The sequence below is a fragment of the Telmatherina bonti genome (genome assembly GCF_933228915.1).
Source record: "Telmatherina bonti genome assembly, chromosome: 8".
NCBI classification, from domain to species: Eukaryota; Metazoa; Chordata; class Actinopteri; order Atheriniformes; family Telmatherinidae; genus Telmatherina; species Telmatherina bonti.
In genome coordinates, this window is record NC_136626.1 from 33,091,980 (window position 1) to 33,106,793 (window position 14,814).

The 14,814-nt window shown below is 42.0% G+C and overlaps 1 protein-coding gene across 1 annotated transcript in view; it reads left to right on the top strand.

Moving 5' to 3' along the window:
* Positions 1-14,814, top strand: part of oca2 (oculocutaneous albinism II) — a gene marked incomplete at both ends in the record, with an annotated part of 83,070 nt that overhangs the window by 59,670 nt on the left and 8,586 nt on the right. Inside the window, one exon of the mRNA XM_079245397.1 lies at positions 1,159-1,252. Within this exon, the coding sequence (XP_079101523.1) occupies positions 1,159-1,252 (94 nt within the window). The remainder of the gene's footprint in view (positions 1-1,158; positions 1,253-14,814) is intronic.

Consider the following 14,814-nt stretch of genomic DNA (forward strand, 5'->3'; position numbering starts at 1 on the left):
GAAAGCTCCCAGTTTTTTTAAAAAGGCAGCTTCAAGGACCTGAAAGGATGCCTTGAGGTTCTACTCCAGGCTCTACTGCACCCCTGCGACTGGCCTTTCAGCAGACCAGGAAGAGCTGTCAGAGTTTTTCAGTTTAATCAGCTGCACTGAGACAGAACTTTATCGATCAGTGGCATGATGTTGCTGCCGCCAAGGTCCGTCCCAGCTAAAGATGTGAGCTGTAACACAACAGATGCGACTGCTGGGTCGCTGCAGTCGATGGAAGATGAATCCAGCTGCATGATAATGTGGTCGTTGGGTCATCATGGTGAATGAAGCATTGCTGGAATCTTAAAGACAAACCAGTAACATAAATCTGAAACAGAACCCTGTAATCAAAGATTTTTCTTTTCATTTTTCTGTTCTTCTCCTGGCTGCTTTGTCTCTTATAGCGAAGGTTTGCTTCACATTGTGGGTTTAATCTGTCGGAGCCCCTTTAGACGACTGAGAATCCGAAAAGTCTTCTGCAAATGACAGATACCTGAACATCTAAGCTTGTTGCTCCCCCACAAAGCCTTCTCTCTCTTTACAAGCTGACACATGAATTTCAGGACACCTTTTCTTCGTCTTTTTCTTGCACGTCCTTGCTTCCTCCTCCTGCCTGTTTAAAGGATGAATTGTTCAATATGTTCCACCTTGATTCTTCTCTCCTTGTTGTGCTTCCTTCTCTTGCATCCCAGCTGGGAGGAAGAAACACAGCATTCACAAGGGAGGTCCTAAAGCTCAATTTAACTTGTTGAGATTTAATTTGACATTTTTCCGCTGTGGCTGACCATATTATGATTTAGATATTGCCGTCATCAGACTCCAGTAAGAACAGTATGTTGCAGGGATCACCAAGCCCAGTGTCCTGCAGGGTTTTAATGTATCCCTGTTCCACATACGTGACTCAAATTAATGGTTCATCTTGAAGAACTTGGCAACAGATTGTTATGGAACCACTTAATATAAGCCTAACCACAAACGTTACCATGGAGACAAGAATAAGAAATGAATGAATGAAACCATGAAACAGATTAATTGTTTTAACAGACGTATCTATAAAAATGATTTAATCGATTGTGTTGTAGATTTCCGTGACATTTGCTTCACATGAACACTTTTCTCACATCTTCTCAGGAAATGGGACGTTGATTGGAGCCTCAGCCAACGTTGTGTGTGCAGGAATTGCTGAGCAACACGGATATGGCTTTTCCTTTGTGGAGTTTTTCAAGTAAGCTCTTTCTCTTTCAGCATTTTTCATTTGTATGTTGGATCATATCAAACTTCTCTATAGTGGGAAATAATATACTGTAGGCTGTTCTGCCTAAAGGCGGTACTTACACATTTATGTCTGTCATATGTTGGGGTAAAAGAGGCCAAGAATGACTATAAGTTGCATCACAAGTGTCCAGATTACTGTAAATGTTGGAAATTGTAAATAACTTGCAGATAGTTCCTTGAAGTGGTGCTATTCTGGTATTTCAAGTTTTCTGAGCTTTCTACAGTGTTCCAGTGTTGAATCCTCATCAGACATGTGAACGGCACCGTTTTTTTATCACCTAAATGCATGTTTGAGTTTGAGTTTGAGTTCCAGCACTCTCTCCGTTCGGTTTCCAGGGCGATGAAAAACGTGTTGTTTTAGAGAGTTTTTTCTACTTGGAAATCCTTGTGACGTCCCGGGGGATAAGGTTCGGTGATTGGTTACCTTCTACTGGTTAACAAGGACATGTACAAATACATCAGGTGGGTGGAAAACGTGGGATAAAGTTATTTCCAACGGTGGCTGGTGAGTTTACCAAAGAGAGACATCCTGCTGCATTCGGTGCTGTGGGTTGCTGTTTTCCACTTCGTTTTCAGGCTCTGATTCAGGTTCCAACATGTAGGGCTGTATGCTATGTGTTGACATTGTATTTTGTTTTTTTATTGAGTTTATATTCGCCTAATCCTTCTGTTTATGAGATGTTACAATGACGGCGAAAGCAGGTGCGGTGCGCACTCCCGATGTAGTGCAGTGGCGGGAGGCGGGGCTTAATGCGGAAGAGTCTCAATCCACTCGTTTTTCCCACAGGCTGATCTGACAGCCTACGGAGAGGGTCGGTCTGAAGTAAATAAAGCCATTTGTGACAATAACTTGATCAATCCCAGCCCTTCTGGTCTCAGAAATAAAAATAAATTAGCCTGAAATGCACATAATAGTTCCACTTTAAACTGACACATGTAGTGTGTCTAAAGGCAGATGTGTGTTTAGTCAAAGGAAATACCAAGAAACACCACATAATGTTACTATCCACTTCATCAGCTCCACCTGGTACAGGAGAAGGTTGAACAACTTTTCCTGTCAGAAATGCCTTCCGTCCTGGTATCAAAGATTCAACAAGGTGCTGGAAACATTCATTCATTCATTGATTCATTCATTCATTCATTGCGTAAACTGCTTAGTCCAATTAAGGGTTGCAGTGAATCTGCAGCCGATCCCAGCAGTCATTGGGTGAGAAGCAGAGTACACCTGGACAGGTCACCAGACCATCACAGTGTTGGAAACATTACTCAGAGATTTTGCTTCATGTTGACATAAAACATCACAGCATTTGCAGTTGCTGCAGATTTGTTGGCTGCACATCACCATGAGAATCTCCCGTTCCACCTCATCACGATGAGAATCTCCCGTTCCACCTCATCATGATGAGAATCTCCCGTTCCACCACATCATGATGAGAATCTCCCGTTCCACCTCATCATGATGAGAATCTCCCGTTCCACCTCATCACGATGAGAATCTCCCGTTCCACCACATCACCATGAGAATCTCCCGTTCCACCTCATCACCATGAGAATCTCCCGTTCCACCACATCATGATGAGAATCTCCCGTTCCACCTCATCACCATGAGAATCTCCCGTTCCACCACATCATGATGAGAATCTCCCGTTCCACCTCATCACCATGAGAATCTCCCGTTCCACCTCATCATGATGAGAATCTCCCGTTCCACCTCATCACCATGAGAATCTCCCGTTCCACCTCATCACGATGAGAATCTCCCGTTCCACCTCATCATGATGAGAATCTCCCGTTCCACCACATCATGATGAGAATCTCCCGTTCCACCTCATCACGATGAGAATCTCCCGTTCCACCACATCATGATGAGAATCTCCCGTTCCACCTCATCACCATGAGAATCTCCCGTTCCACCACATCATGATGAGAATCTCCCGTTCCACCTCATCACCATGAGAATCTCCCGTTCCACCTCATCATGATGAGAATCTCCCGTTCCACCACATCATGATGAGAATCTCCCGTTCCACCACATCATGATGAGAATCTCCCGTTCCACCTCATCACCATGAGAATCTCCCGTTCCACCTCATCATGATGAGAATCTCCCGTTCCACCTCATCATGATGAGAATCTCCCATTCCACCTCATCACGATGAGAATCTCCCGTTCCACCTCATCATGATGAGAATCTCCCGTTCCACCTCATCACCATGAGAATCTCCCGTTCCACCACATCATGATGAGAATCTCCCGTTCCACCACATCATGATGAGAATCTCCCGTTCCACCACATCATGATGAGAATCTCCCGTTCCACCTCATCATGATGAGAATCTCCCGTTCCACCTCATCCCAAAGCTGCTCTGCTGGATGTAGATCTGGTGACTGTGGAGCCGTTGGAGGACAGTGAACTCATCGTCATGGTGGAGATGATGTGAGCTTTGTGACATGGTGCATCATCCTGCTGGAAGTTTCCATCAGAAGATGCTACACTGTGTTCAGAAAGGGATGGACATGGTCAGCAGCAGGACTCAGGTAGGCTGTGCTGGTTAAACCATGTCATGTTCCTGTTGTCTTTCCATCATCTCCAACCAGTCTGTCCATTCTCCTCTGACCTCTGACATCAACCAGACATTTTTTTTTATTAATGCTTCTTCCTGATTATTATGACTGTTTACAACTTCAGCAATCTGTCTTTACCATGTCTACATGAGTTGCTGCCATGTGATTGGCTGATCAGATATTTGTATTGACAAGCAATTGAACAGGTGAACCTGATAAAACGGCTTCTGTATCTGGGCAGAAATTCCATTTGTGTCAGCAATCCTGTGACGGCGACAACTAATAATACTGAAATATTTATCCCAGTGAGTTTGGAGAAACTTTGCTGGTGTTCATTCATGTCGACAGGAAAATAATCATTCTGTCATACTGAGTTCTAAAAATGCATGAACAGTCAATGACCAGCTGAATTCACGGTGCGAAACCCTGCAGAGAACTTGATTTGAGAACCTACAGGTAGTTCCAAAAAGAAAAGTAGAGAAAATGTAGAGAGGTGTGACTGCATCTCACTCCCTTCCCATTTTCCACCTGTTCTCTGCTCATTTTCACTCTGCTGATGTAAGAGCCAGACATACTTTGTAATTTGCAATTTTCTTGATGGAGGAATGGAAGTGGTCAGTAAAGTTGAAAGGAGGATGAATACGAGTCAGATCAGGCCTAATATGCAATTATTTGGAAATAGCATAGTTGATTCATTCATGGGGGTATTACATGTGATGTGTGCAGTGATGAAAAGAGACAGAGCAATATTATACAGCGTAGGATGGAGAAATGCAAAAGATTTGAGTCAAAACCTTGGACATCTGCTGGCTTAAAGAGTTTTCACTGCATGGTTTTGCACTGCAAAACTGGATGTGAGATGCGTGGAGGACAAATCTACCTTTGTGAAAAAGAAATGATGTTTCTAAACATTGCATCTTAAGTTTTTCTTTCTGCTCAATCTGCTTTGAAATGCAAGCAAAGGCGATGAAATAGCGGTTAGGAAATTTCTCCCCCCAGAGGCAGTTACTGTACGTTGACAGGGATGGGAATCTGCATGGGATCTTATTGAAATGGATGGAAAGAGTTGCAGCCTGTCAGCTCTGCTTTTCCCTCGCTGTAACCGTGCTCGCAGTGACTGAGGAGAACCTTTGCTCCTGGCTGAAACTCTGCCTGTAATTGGCTGCCTATAGCAAGGGTCACAGCTGTTGAGCGAGGCAGGTAATGGGCAGAGAAGTCTGTCTGTGACTCCAGACAGCTGGGACTAACTAGTGCTGTATCAGGTGGTTGAGTTGAGGGGCCAGATGAGCCCACGGGGACATAAATGCCTTTTTGATGGGTCTTCACAAAGGAAAATGACTGGCTCTGAATAGCTTGGTGGTTAGTTGGTGTGGCCCCTGTTGCTTTCTTCATGCTTGTGGGCCCTTATCGTCCTCCTCTCCTCAAACCATTAACCAAGAGAGCATGGTTTGAAGCATCTGTTCTACAGGAAGTAGATACAGTCCAGGTTAGTCGAGCATGGAACAGAAGCGTGAACACACTTATGGATGAACACACTTATTGGATACAAATGTAGTTTTAGGGCACTGGAAAAGAGCTTTGTGAGAAATGCCATTCACGGTTTTCTGCTAATGTGTCTGCACTGTTTATGAGCAGCGTGAATTGTTGGGTTTTTAAGCATAGAAAAAATAATTGGAGTGTTTTTATGTAAATCTGAGTCGCAAAAACCTTGTAAGCTAAATTAATTATAAGAAACTTTTAAATCAATTGCAATTTTTTATTAAATCAATGATCAGTAATCATTGTACGATTTATTCCTCCTTTATTCTACCATGCAGAAACAAACAAACTCAACAATAAATTCAGTCTTTTTCTTAAATATAGAAATGAGAATAATGATCATTTCAACTAAAACCAATAAAATAATTATTTATCAACCCAGAAATACAGAAATGTTAAGACCTGGCCAATTTTTAAATAGTTTATGTACAGAATGAAAAGTAATCAGTTGCCAAACAATATCCAAGTTTTCCAACTGAGGGAAAGTAAATTCATTCATTCATTCATTCATTCATTTTCTGAAACCTCTTCGTCCAATGAAGGTTTGTGGCGAAGCTGTAGCCCATCCCAGCAGTCGTTGGGCGAAGGGGGTATACCTGGACAGGTCGCCTGTCCATTGCAGGGCTTGAAAGTAAATTCAAGTGTTTAAAATATCTGCCATGATCCAAAGTGCTTCACATGAAACATTAAAAGCACAACAGCAAAGTGCAAAAGAAACATGAGATAGTAAAATTTAAACACAATAAAAAGTAGCTAGAATAGAGACACATAGTTAACAGAATAAATAGTGAAGTTCATATGATACAGATGCCAAAGGGAAATACATTATCATCATCATCATCACTGTGAATGTAGACATGCAAGAATATATTAAATAGGAAAAACTCAAATTTAATTAAAAGAGAGCATCAATTTTTTTTTCTTCCCTCTCCCTTCATCTCTTTCACTTTTCCTATGAGGTGTTTTCTCTTCTTTCTCTTTCTGTCTTTCTTCTGTCCTCTCCGGTCCAGCAGTACAAACTCAACAATTTAAACAATAATACAAAATAAATATAGAAATAAAATAAAAATTCAGAAAGTCAAGGGGATCATTATATCTATAAAGCTTCCCTTGGCAAAGAAAATTAGCTCAGCAGAACACAGCATCCAGACCATCATTCTGCTTGCCTAAATGCTGGACAAGACACAAAGAGTGAAATGTTTCCTCTTTATGATCTCTGTGAGGACACAGGAGGCCTGTAAATACTCCATTACATTAAAGCTACTGAAAACTAACGCATTAACAAATCAGTCCTCCAAGTCAAAATATATTCTTCAGGTGGTAAAATTTTCTGGCTTTATCTGTTAATTTGGTGACTGAAGCTCAGCAATAATCTGTGTTTCCAAATACTATTATTTCATTTTTATCTTTAAAGACACAGTGCAGAACTTTTGCCATTTTCATGCACCCCGACAGCTAATTTGGTATCCATCTTGGCTCCTAGTTTACCTGTTAGCTCTCTCCTGGCAGCAGAAGACGATCTAACGATGAATCGATGTCGCTTTCTCTCTTTTAATCTTTCTTTGCTGAATCAGCAACGGTGCACGTTTATAACAGCCAGTGTGCTTTCTAGCGTCAAGCAACTCTCTGCTTCCCCAGCTTCCAAGATAAAAATGTTGTAGAGTATAGCCTCAAGACGTTGCTGGGCAGCGGCGGTGCCAGAAATGCACAGATGTCACTGTGTCATCCAACAAGTCTGGAATGTGGAGTTTTAAGGTCAGTAGATGATGTGGTGCTTCTTTAAGTAGCTGAAGAAAATTCTGGGACATCCACATTCTTATCTGTCTGAGGTGCAACTTGACATTTATAAGGGATCAGACTCTCCTGGTGAGGCAGTAATCCAATCAAATCAAATCAAACCTTATTTGTATAGCACTTTTTCATACTAAAAGTGGTTAACAACGTAAAAATATAAAACAGTTTCACACTTAAAAACACACACGCATGTTACCCACACACACATGCACACAACCCAACCCTTTCCCTGACCATTAATGGCAAAATAAAAACAAATAACTTCAGGATTCTGTCATCTGTATCTGGCTTGACACTGCTAAGTGGAAACGACATCTGGGGAGTCCGTCCATGTCAGGAGCCGCACCAGGAGTGACAGAGACACGGCCACAGGGACGCCCAGGCTGGGGCAGGCAGGGGTCCACACCGCAGCCATATGGCTGCAGTGCAGAACCCCTACCAACTCCCCCAGCAGGATGACCCCCGCCACAACAGCCCCGTCAGTCAAACAGGTGCAGCCCCCAACACGGAGGATTACCATGAGGAAGAAGAAACACAGGAGCTGAAAGGTTAAAAAGATAAAATAAAGACACACAAGATAAAATAACTAAATCAATAATTCTGTAAAACAATTATTAGAACAATGAGATTAAACTTAAGTAATATGTAGATACATAAAAAGTACATAAAATATGTCATAAAATTAGGTAAGACAGTGATATATAAAAGATTAAAAATTAATGAAAAAATAAATAAATACGTAAATAACTGTAACTATTTAAAAATAAATAAATAAACAGACAAATAAATAAGAAAAGACAAAAAATTTAAGTAAAAGCTAAAATAAAAAGATGGGTCTTGAGCCTCTTTTTAAAAAATCTACAGTCTCTGCGGCCCTGAGGTCCTCTGGCAGGCTGTTCCAAAGGCGAGAACCATAAAACTGGAACGCGGTCTCGCTGTGTGTTTTAGTTCTGACTTTTGGTATATTTAAAAGGCCGGTACCAGAGGACCTCAGGGTCCATGAGAACTCATAACCTAAAAACATGTCACATAAATAAGAAGGCCCAAGACCATTAAGACATTTGTAAATGACTAAAAGAACCTAAAAAATCAACCCTTAAACGCATGGGGAGCCAATGCAGCAATTTTACAACAGGTAAGCCTGTAGCTGTGTATCAATGGAGAGATGGCTCGATGGCCACCTTTGGACAGATTTTTTCTTTGTGTATGTTGACGTGTGAACGTGAAATTTTGGATGTAGAATGGAAAAACTCCAGTAAGCAAAATGTCCACGTTTGTTTGGACATAGACTGACAAACTGTGTCTTAAATCAAAGATTCAAGTGATCATTACTCAAAATCACACCACCATGTCTGACAGCTGTGTTCATAAAAGGAAACCAGAGATCAGGGGTCGAACTCCTCCAATCTTTTTAAGAATCATCAGGAATCCTATGGGACAGTTAAATGTAACCTTAAAGTCAACTCCGTTCTTTGGACTTTCAGCTTCTGTGTTGCTGTCTGTTCTAATCACACCGCAAACCACGAATTTGATGCTGATTTTAGCAGCGTCATAGACAGGAACCATTGTTCAGTTTCTCCACACATTGTGGTCTATTTGTTACATAAAATAACTCACAAAAATGAGAACACACATTTATAAAAATATATATTTACGCCTTTTCATGGTACAATACTGAAGAAATGACCCTGATACCATGTAAAGTTGTCAGCGTGCAGAGTGTATAGCAATGTAAATTTACCGTCCCTCAAAACAAAGCCATTATTGTCTAAACTGTTGGCAACAGGAGTGAGTCCACCACTAAGCACAAATGTCCAAATTGGGCCCAATTAAACATTTTCCCTCCCTGGTGTCATGTGACTCCTGTGTGTGAATGGAGAGCAGGTGTGTTAAATTGGTGTTATTGCTCTCAGACTCTCTCATACTGGTCACTGGAAGTCCAATATGGCTGCTCTATGGCAAAAAAATCCTCTGAGGATCTGATAAAAGTGTAATAGCTCTACATAACGACGGCCTTGGCTGTAAGTAGACCGCCAACAGCCTGAAACTGAGCCGCAGCATGGTGGCTATAGGCCATGCAGCGGTTTAACAGAACCAGTTCCACTCAGCCCAAGATAAACTTACTTGGTTCAGATGGTGTCAAGCTTGTTTGGTGAAAACTTGCTGAGAAGTGTATGTTGCTGACAGTCAAGCACGGTGGTGGGAGTGTCATGGTCTGGGGTTGTATGAGTGGCACTTAGGAGCTACAGCTTGTTGAAGGAGCCATATTTACTGTGACATACTGGAGCAGATCATGACACCTGTCCATTGAAAACTGGTCCACATGGCATTATTCCAACATGATAACGACCCCAAACACACCTCCAAGATAACTGCTGCCTTGCTAAAGAAGCTGAGGGTAAAGGTGATGGACTGGCCAGGCATGTCTCCAGATCTACACCCTTACTGAGCGTCTATGGGGCATCCCGGATGGTGGAGAAGCAATGTGATGCCTTCACAGAGGATTGGAAGAGGACTTCAGCCTATAAAGTTCTGGTAAACTCTGCCAAAGAAGGTTAAGGCAAAGCTGGAAAATAATGGAGGCCACACAAAATATTGACACATTGGGCCAAATCTGGACATGTTGTGACGTACTCACTTTTGATGCCAGCAGTTTAATGGTTGTGCATTGAGAAAATTTACACTGTTATACAAGCTGCACACTGACTACTTTACATGATATCAAAGTGTAATTTCTTAAGTTGTCCCATAAAAAGATGTAACTAAATATTTGCAGAAATGGGGGAGACTGGTGACAGATAATGATGGCCACTTGAGAGTAGAGCTCCAGCATTGCCACCGCCTTTTTTGGCATTTTATACGCATTACAGGGAAGAACCACTAGATTTTTTTCATCCTCGACCTTGTGACATGCTTGATAGCTAAAATATTGCCAGAAATGACAGATGTAAATACTGCTCGGCATCACCCATATGACACCGGGCCCTCGGCTAGCCAGGAGGTCGTTGTCGCTACAGAGGCCTGCATGGCCGAGGCTGAGATACAATCAAATGCAGCAGTTATGGGATTTCTCCACCAACTAGTTGATGACCAAAAGACTAGAAAGATCCAGAGGGATCTTTCAGAGACATGCTTAGCAGCCGTCGAGAACAAGGTGGTGGACATCTTAACTAGGATGACTAGCGCAGAGGCTCGTTTTGACATGCTGGAGGATGCGAAGAAACACCGCCGTGACCACCCTGCTGCACCTGCTTCTGAGTTGGTCAGGCTGCATACCAAACTAACTGAGGATGAGGACAGGGACAGGCAGCTTGATCTTCGTTTCCCTAGTTTTCCAGATCACTGTGAGAAAAATGCTGCAATTTCTTTCCCAAAAGAAGTGCTGCCGGACCTCCTTCACCTTGATTTTCCAGAGGGCCACTGGAACACTAGCCCCCATAAAAACCAGAAACCAGAGGCCCACCAAAACCAACGCGAGGTGGCCAGGAAACCGGATCAGCATTTATCAAGATTTCTCAAAGGCTACTGAGGACTGTTGGCATGCTTTTCTGGATTTCCATGCAGCCAAGATCCCATTTGGCATTGGGTATCCAGCATAGACTGTATGTGAAAGATGGAACGAAGCCTTCGGCGGGTAAAAGTGAAGCCTATGCAGAAGTGCATACACTGCAGTTCCCCCTTCATCCACTAGGGGCTGCAAAACCGAACAAATCCCCATAGACTCCGATGTTAAAAAGACCAACTTCACAGCAGAAATAAACATGTTTGCAGCCTGGTACAAAAATATATTTTTCGGTTTAATAGGTCAGGTTTACCTTCATGACAACTGTGGGGGGAGTGAATTTTTTTCTAACTTGCCCGTTTAAAAGTAATTTAATCTCAAAGTTCAGCATATTTAGCGGCGTGTCCTTTTGATTGACAGGTACCTGATCTCACTCTTCAAGTCAGAAGAACGTAGAACAACCGCGGTTCTTAGCGGGTTAACAACGTGGCTTTAGTTTTAGCCCGCTTAACTCTGTTAGCATGTTAGCTCCAGTTATCTCTGGGTTAGCTCAATTAGCTCTTAGCTTCAGAAAGCTCGGAGTTTGCTCAATGTCAATCATCCACCATGACGCTCACAGCCCCCCTCTCAGCTCCACCTCTTCGTCCTGATATGTATTTTCTGGGTGAGATGATGCGCATGCCTCTGCCAAGATGGCGACGGTAGGAACCGCCCACCGAGCTTCAATTCAGCTCTTCAGAAACCTATTGGTGATGTCACGGAGGCTACTTCCATCTCTACATACAGTCTATGGTGTCTTTTACCACCACCAATGGTTCCAAACGTTGTTTCAATAATCCGAAGAAAGACTTACAATTCAATAGAACGCTCTGGACCCAGCTCTACCACATCTCATCTGATTCAGGCTCTGATCCACATGCATGTATGGGTGTGGTTTTGGTAAGGTGCATATGTGTTGCATCACATATTTTTATTGACTGAGAACATCTGATGGTAATTAATATTTTTTGTTTCTTATTGTTTTAAACATTTTGTTCTCTCCTTTTACTTCTGAGCTGAAATGAACACACTGTTATCAGTGTTACTAAGTAGGATGTCATAACCGGATTTGTTCCTAGTTGCGTTCTTATCTGGCATCTGACAGGGCAAGTAGTTTTATATGATTATCCTGTTTTCTAATAGGTGTTGATGCTGCATTTCTTCGGTGGTCTTCTGAGTTTTGAGTTTAGTTGTCCAATGTTGGACTTACCAGGTACAACGAGGAGCAGAGTTCCTCCTCACTTAGTTTTTAATTTGCTTATTCTTTTTATTTTTTTGTTGTTGTTTCATGTGTTCACCTTGTGGGGTTTTTTTCCCTTTCAAGTGTGCAGACCCTGAATTGGGACACAAGTTGCATGTGCATGCCTTCAATGGTTTCAAGCATATTACCTTCATTTTCAAGAAAAATATGCACCTTGATCAGTGTCCGATTATCATTAGCAAGTGCTAGAGTACTTTCTGACTGCTTCACAGCCTAAATGACAGATATTTCAGTACGTTATAAGTCATAGTTCTTACTGAGTGGAACGTATAAGCTTTTCCCAAGGGAAGCAGAGCTGCTTTGTTCTTTTGTACCTTCAGTGTCAAAGGAGTGCATCCCTCGGGTTTTATCTAAAGAGAGTCTTTGAGATTGCATCAGGACTTTCAAAGAGCTCCTATCGTATGCAATTAAGTCAAAGTGTGAGAGCCCAAGGTAAGATGGGTAATTTTTAGACAAGGTGAACCTTGTTCCTTTCAGAGCTCTGTTGTGGTAACGTTTCATCTGCCCTCTGCCTCTTCATGCTGTGCCTGTGATGGGAAAATGGCTGCTGCTCAGCAGAAAAGACTCATGCAGAGGTGACCTCAGCTTGTGGATGATAACAGTTCAGATTTCTCTCAAGTGGACGCTAATTCTGTAAAGATGCAATCACAGTAGTTTTATGTTAACGATCTGAAGCTTTGACCTTGTAAAATCAGGTTTCCCACTTTCACAAAAAAACAAACTGGTTTTTAAAATGAAAATATGTGTGACACTGATGGAAATTATTAATGCTGGTTCAGCAGAATGAAGAGATTTTTTTTCTGCTGCAGATCAATAAACACACCACAGACTATCAGCAGAGCTGAATTTAGCATCACTTTGCAGCCCCGAGACGTTTTATCACAGTGACAGAAGCTCAGCGTTCTGCACTGAGATGCAAAAACCACCTGTTTTTTTTATATCCATGTAGCATGTGAGGATGCTAATTGTTACTTTGCTTTAGCACTTTTTAATGTTTATTAATCAAGCTAATTTTTTTGCACGATTATCTTTATAAAGATGTGATCTGGACACATTAAAGATGATCTCATGGCTGCATTTTTAACCAGCTCACTTTGGTTGTCAGGTTACATCTAATTTATGTTCAATGCTAAATACTCACATCGAGGCGGTCTTCTGTATTTGTTACATCACTCAGAATGATGTCGACAACTCGTGGGACTACTACACAAATGTTACACATGTCTGTCAGCTGAACAGCATAGAAGCGACAATGTGTTTAATGACTGCACAGACCACAGCTTTCTCATTCTTACATCTTTCTGAGAATGTTTGTTATCAAGCTCTTGTGTGAGATGAGCTGAACTCTGCACTGACATAATTCATTTAACTTTATTTATACAAGCAGCCCTGTTGCACGAGAAAGCTGTTAACCTACCTCGCACATGTCTGGATGCTTCATAGACATGAGGTAAACTGGTCACTCTAAACTCTTCCTTGGTGTGTGTGTAAGTGGTTGTTTGTCTCTTTGTGTTGGTCCAGCGTTGGACTGGCGACCTGTCCATGGTGTACCTGCCTTTCGCCTGCTAATTGCTTTTACAGCCTCCCAGAATAGAAATGAATGAATGAATAATAATGGGTCTGGGTCAAATAGTGGGTCTTTTCTCTCTTTCTATGGTCTCCACAAACACACAAGACTTGGCGTGCATTCTCATCAGGATAGTTCGCTAGACTCGGTCAGATTGGGAACTTGGCTCACCTGTAGGGGGGTTTATCCATGCAGTCCGAGATGCATTCTTGTTGCACTTTGGTCAAACGAGCCAAACCTTTACCATAATATATCCCCATTCCCACCAAAGGTGGCGCTGAACTGGTATTTAGCAAAAGAGAACAAGACCCATGTGAGGAAGAAAACTTTTATTGTGTCTTATGCAAGTATACTTCAGAAATACACTGCAACAATGGACGCAGCATGAACAACAGACGAGGCAGACGACCCTTCACTCGATTGCTATGTATTTACCCACAATGCAATGCCATGTCAAATGCAGGAAGTGACTTTTTTTGTAGTCCACTTCCTGTATTTGGTCCACTTAATACGGACCGAGACCTGCGTTTGTAGGCGGACCGAATCCGCTTCTTTGATCCAAATCTGAATTCATTGGTGCATTCCTATTTCCCCAAATGAAGTGGACTTGCTGAGCAAACGGACTCGGATTTGATTAAAAAAGGCTGATATGAATGTGCCCTAAATTACATTTTACCCTGGAAACCTCGCTCTGCTCGCTCCACGCTGAGCACTTCCAGGGACTGGGCACCATATTTATAGTGGTCCTGTGCAGCTTTGGGATGAAACCGTGTTTAGTAAAAGAGAATGATATAATTCACAAGACAGTAGGTGCGTTTCCATTACACCTAGAATTCCACAAAAGCTAAATATTGCAATAAAACACCGCTAATGAAAACACCTACGTTTAGAAAAAAAAAGTCTCAAATATCGCTAAAACTTTTTACGCTCTCATGAGGTGAAGAAATACATTGCAAAAGTGTCATGGAAACACGTTTTGCCATTTACGTGTCCCCTGACGTGACAGGGGGATAATGACATCATCGGTAAAAATGGCGCAGTGTGGAACAAACAACAGTAAATATGAGAGTTTTAGATAAAAATTAGGAAGAAAAGCTTAAGAAAACTTTGAAAAGCCATGGAAAATTCTCCGCAGCAAGTACAAAACCCCAAAATAATGCTACGTAGCTACCATGCATAAGCTACTAATCTAGTAATATCTTGTCACCCAAACGAGATTTTACGAGAACAGATGTTTATGCGATA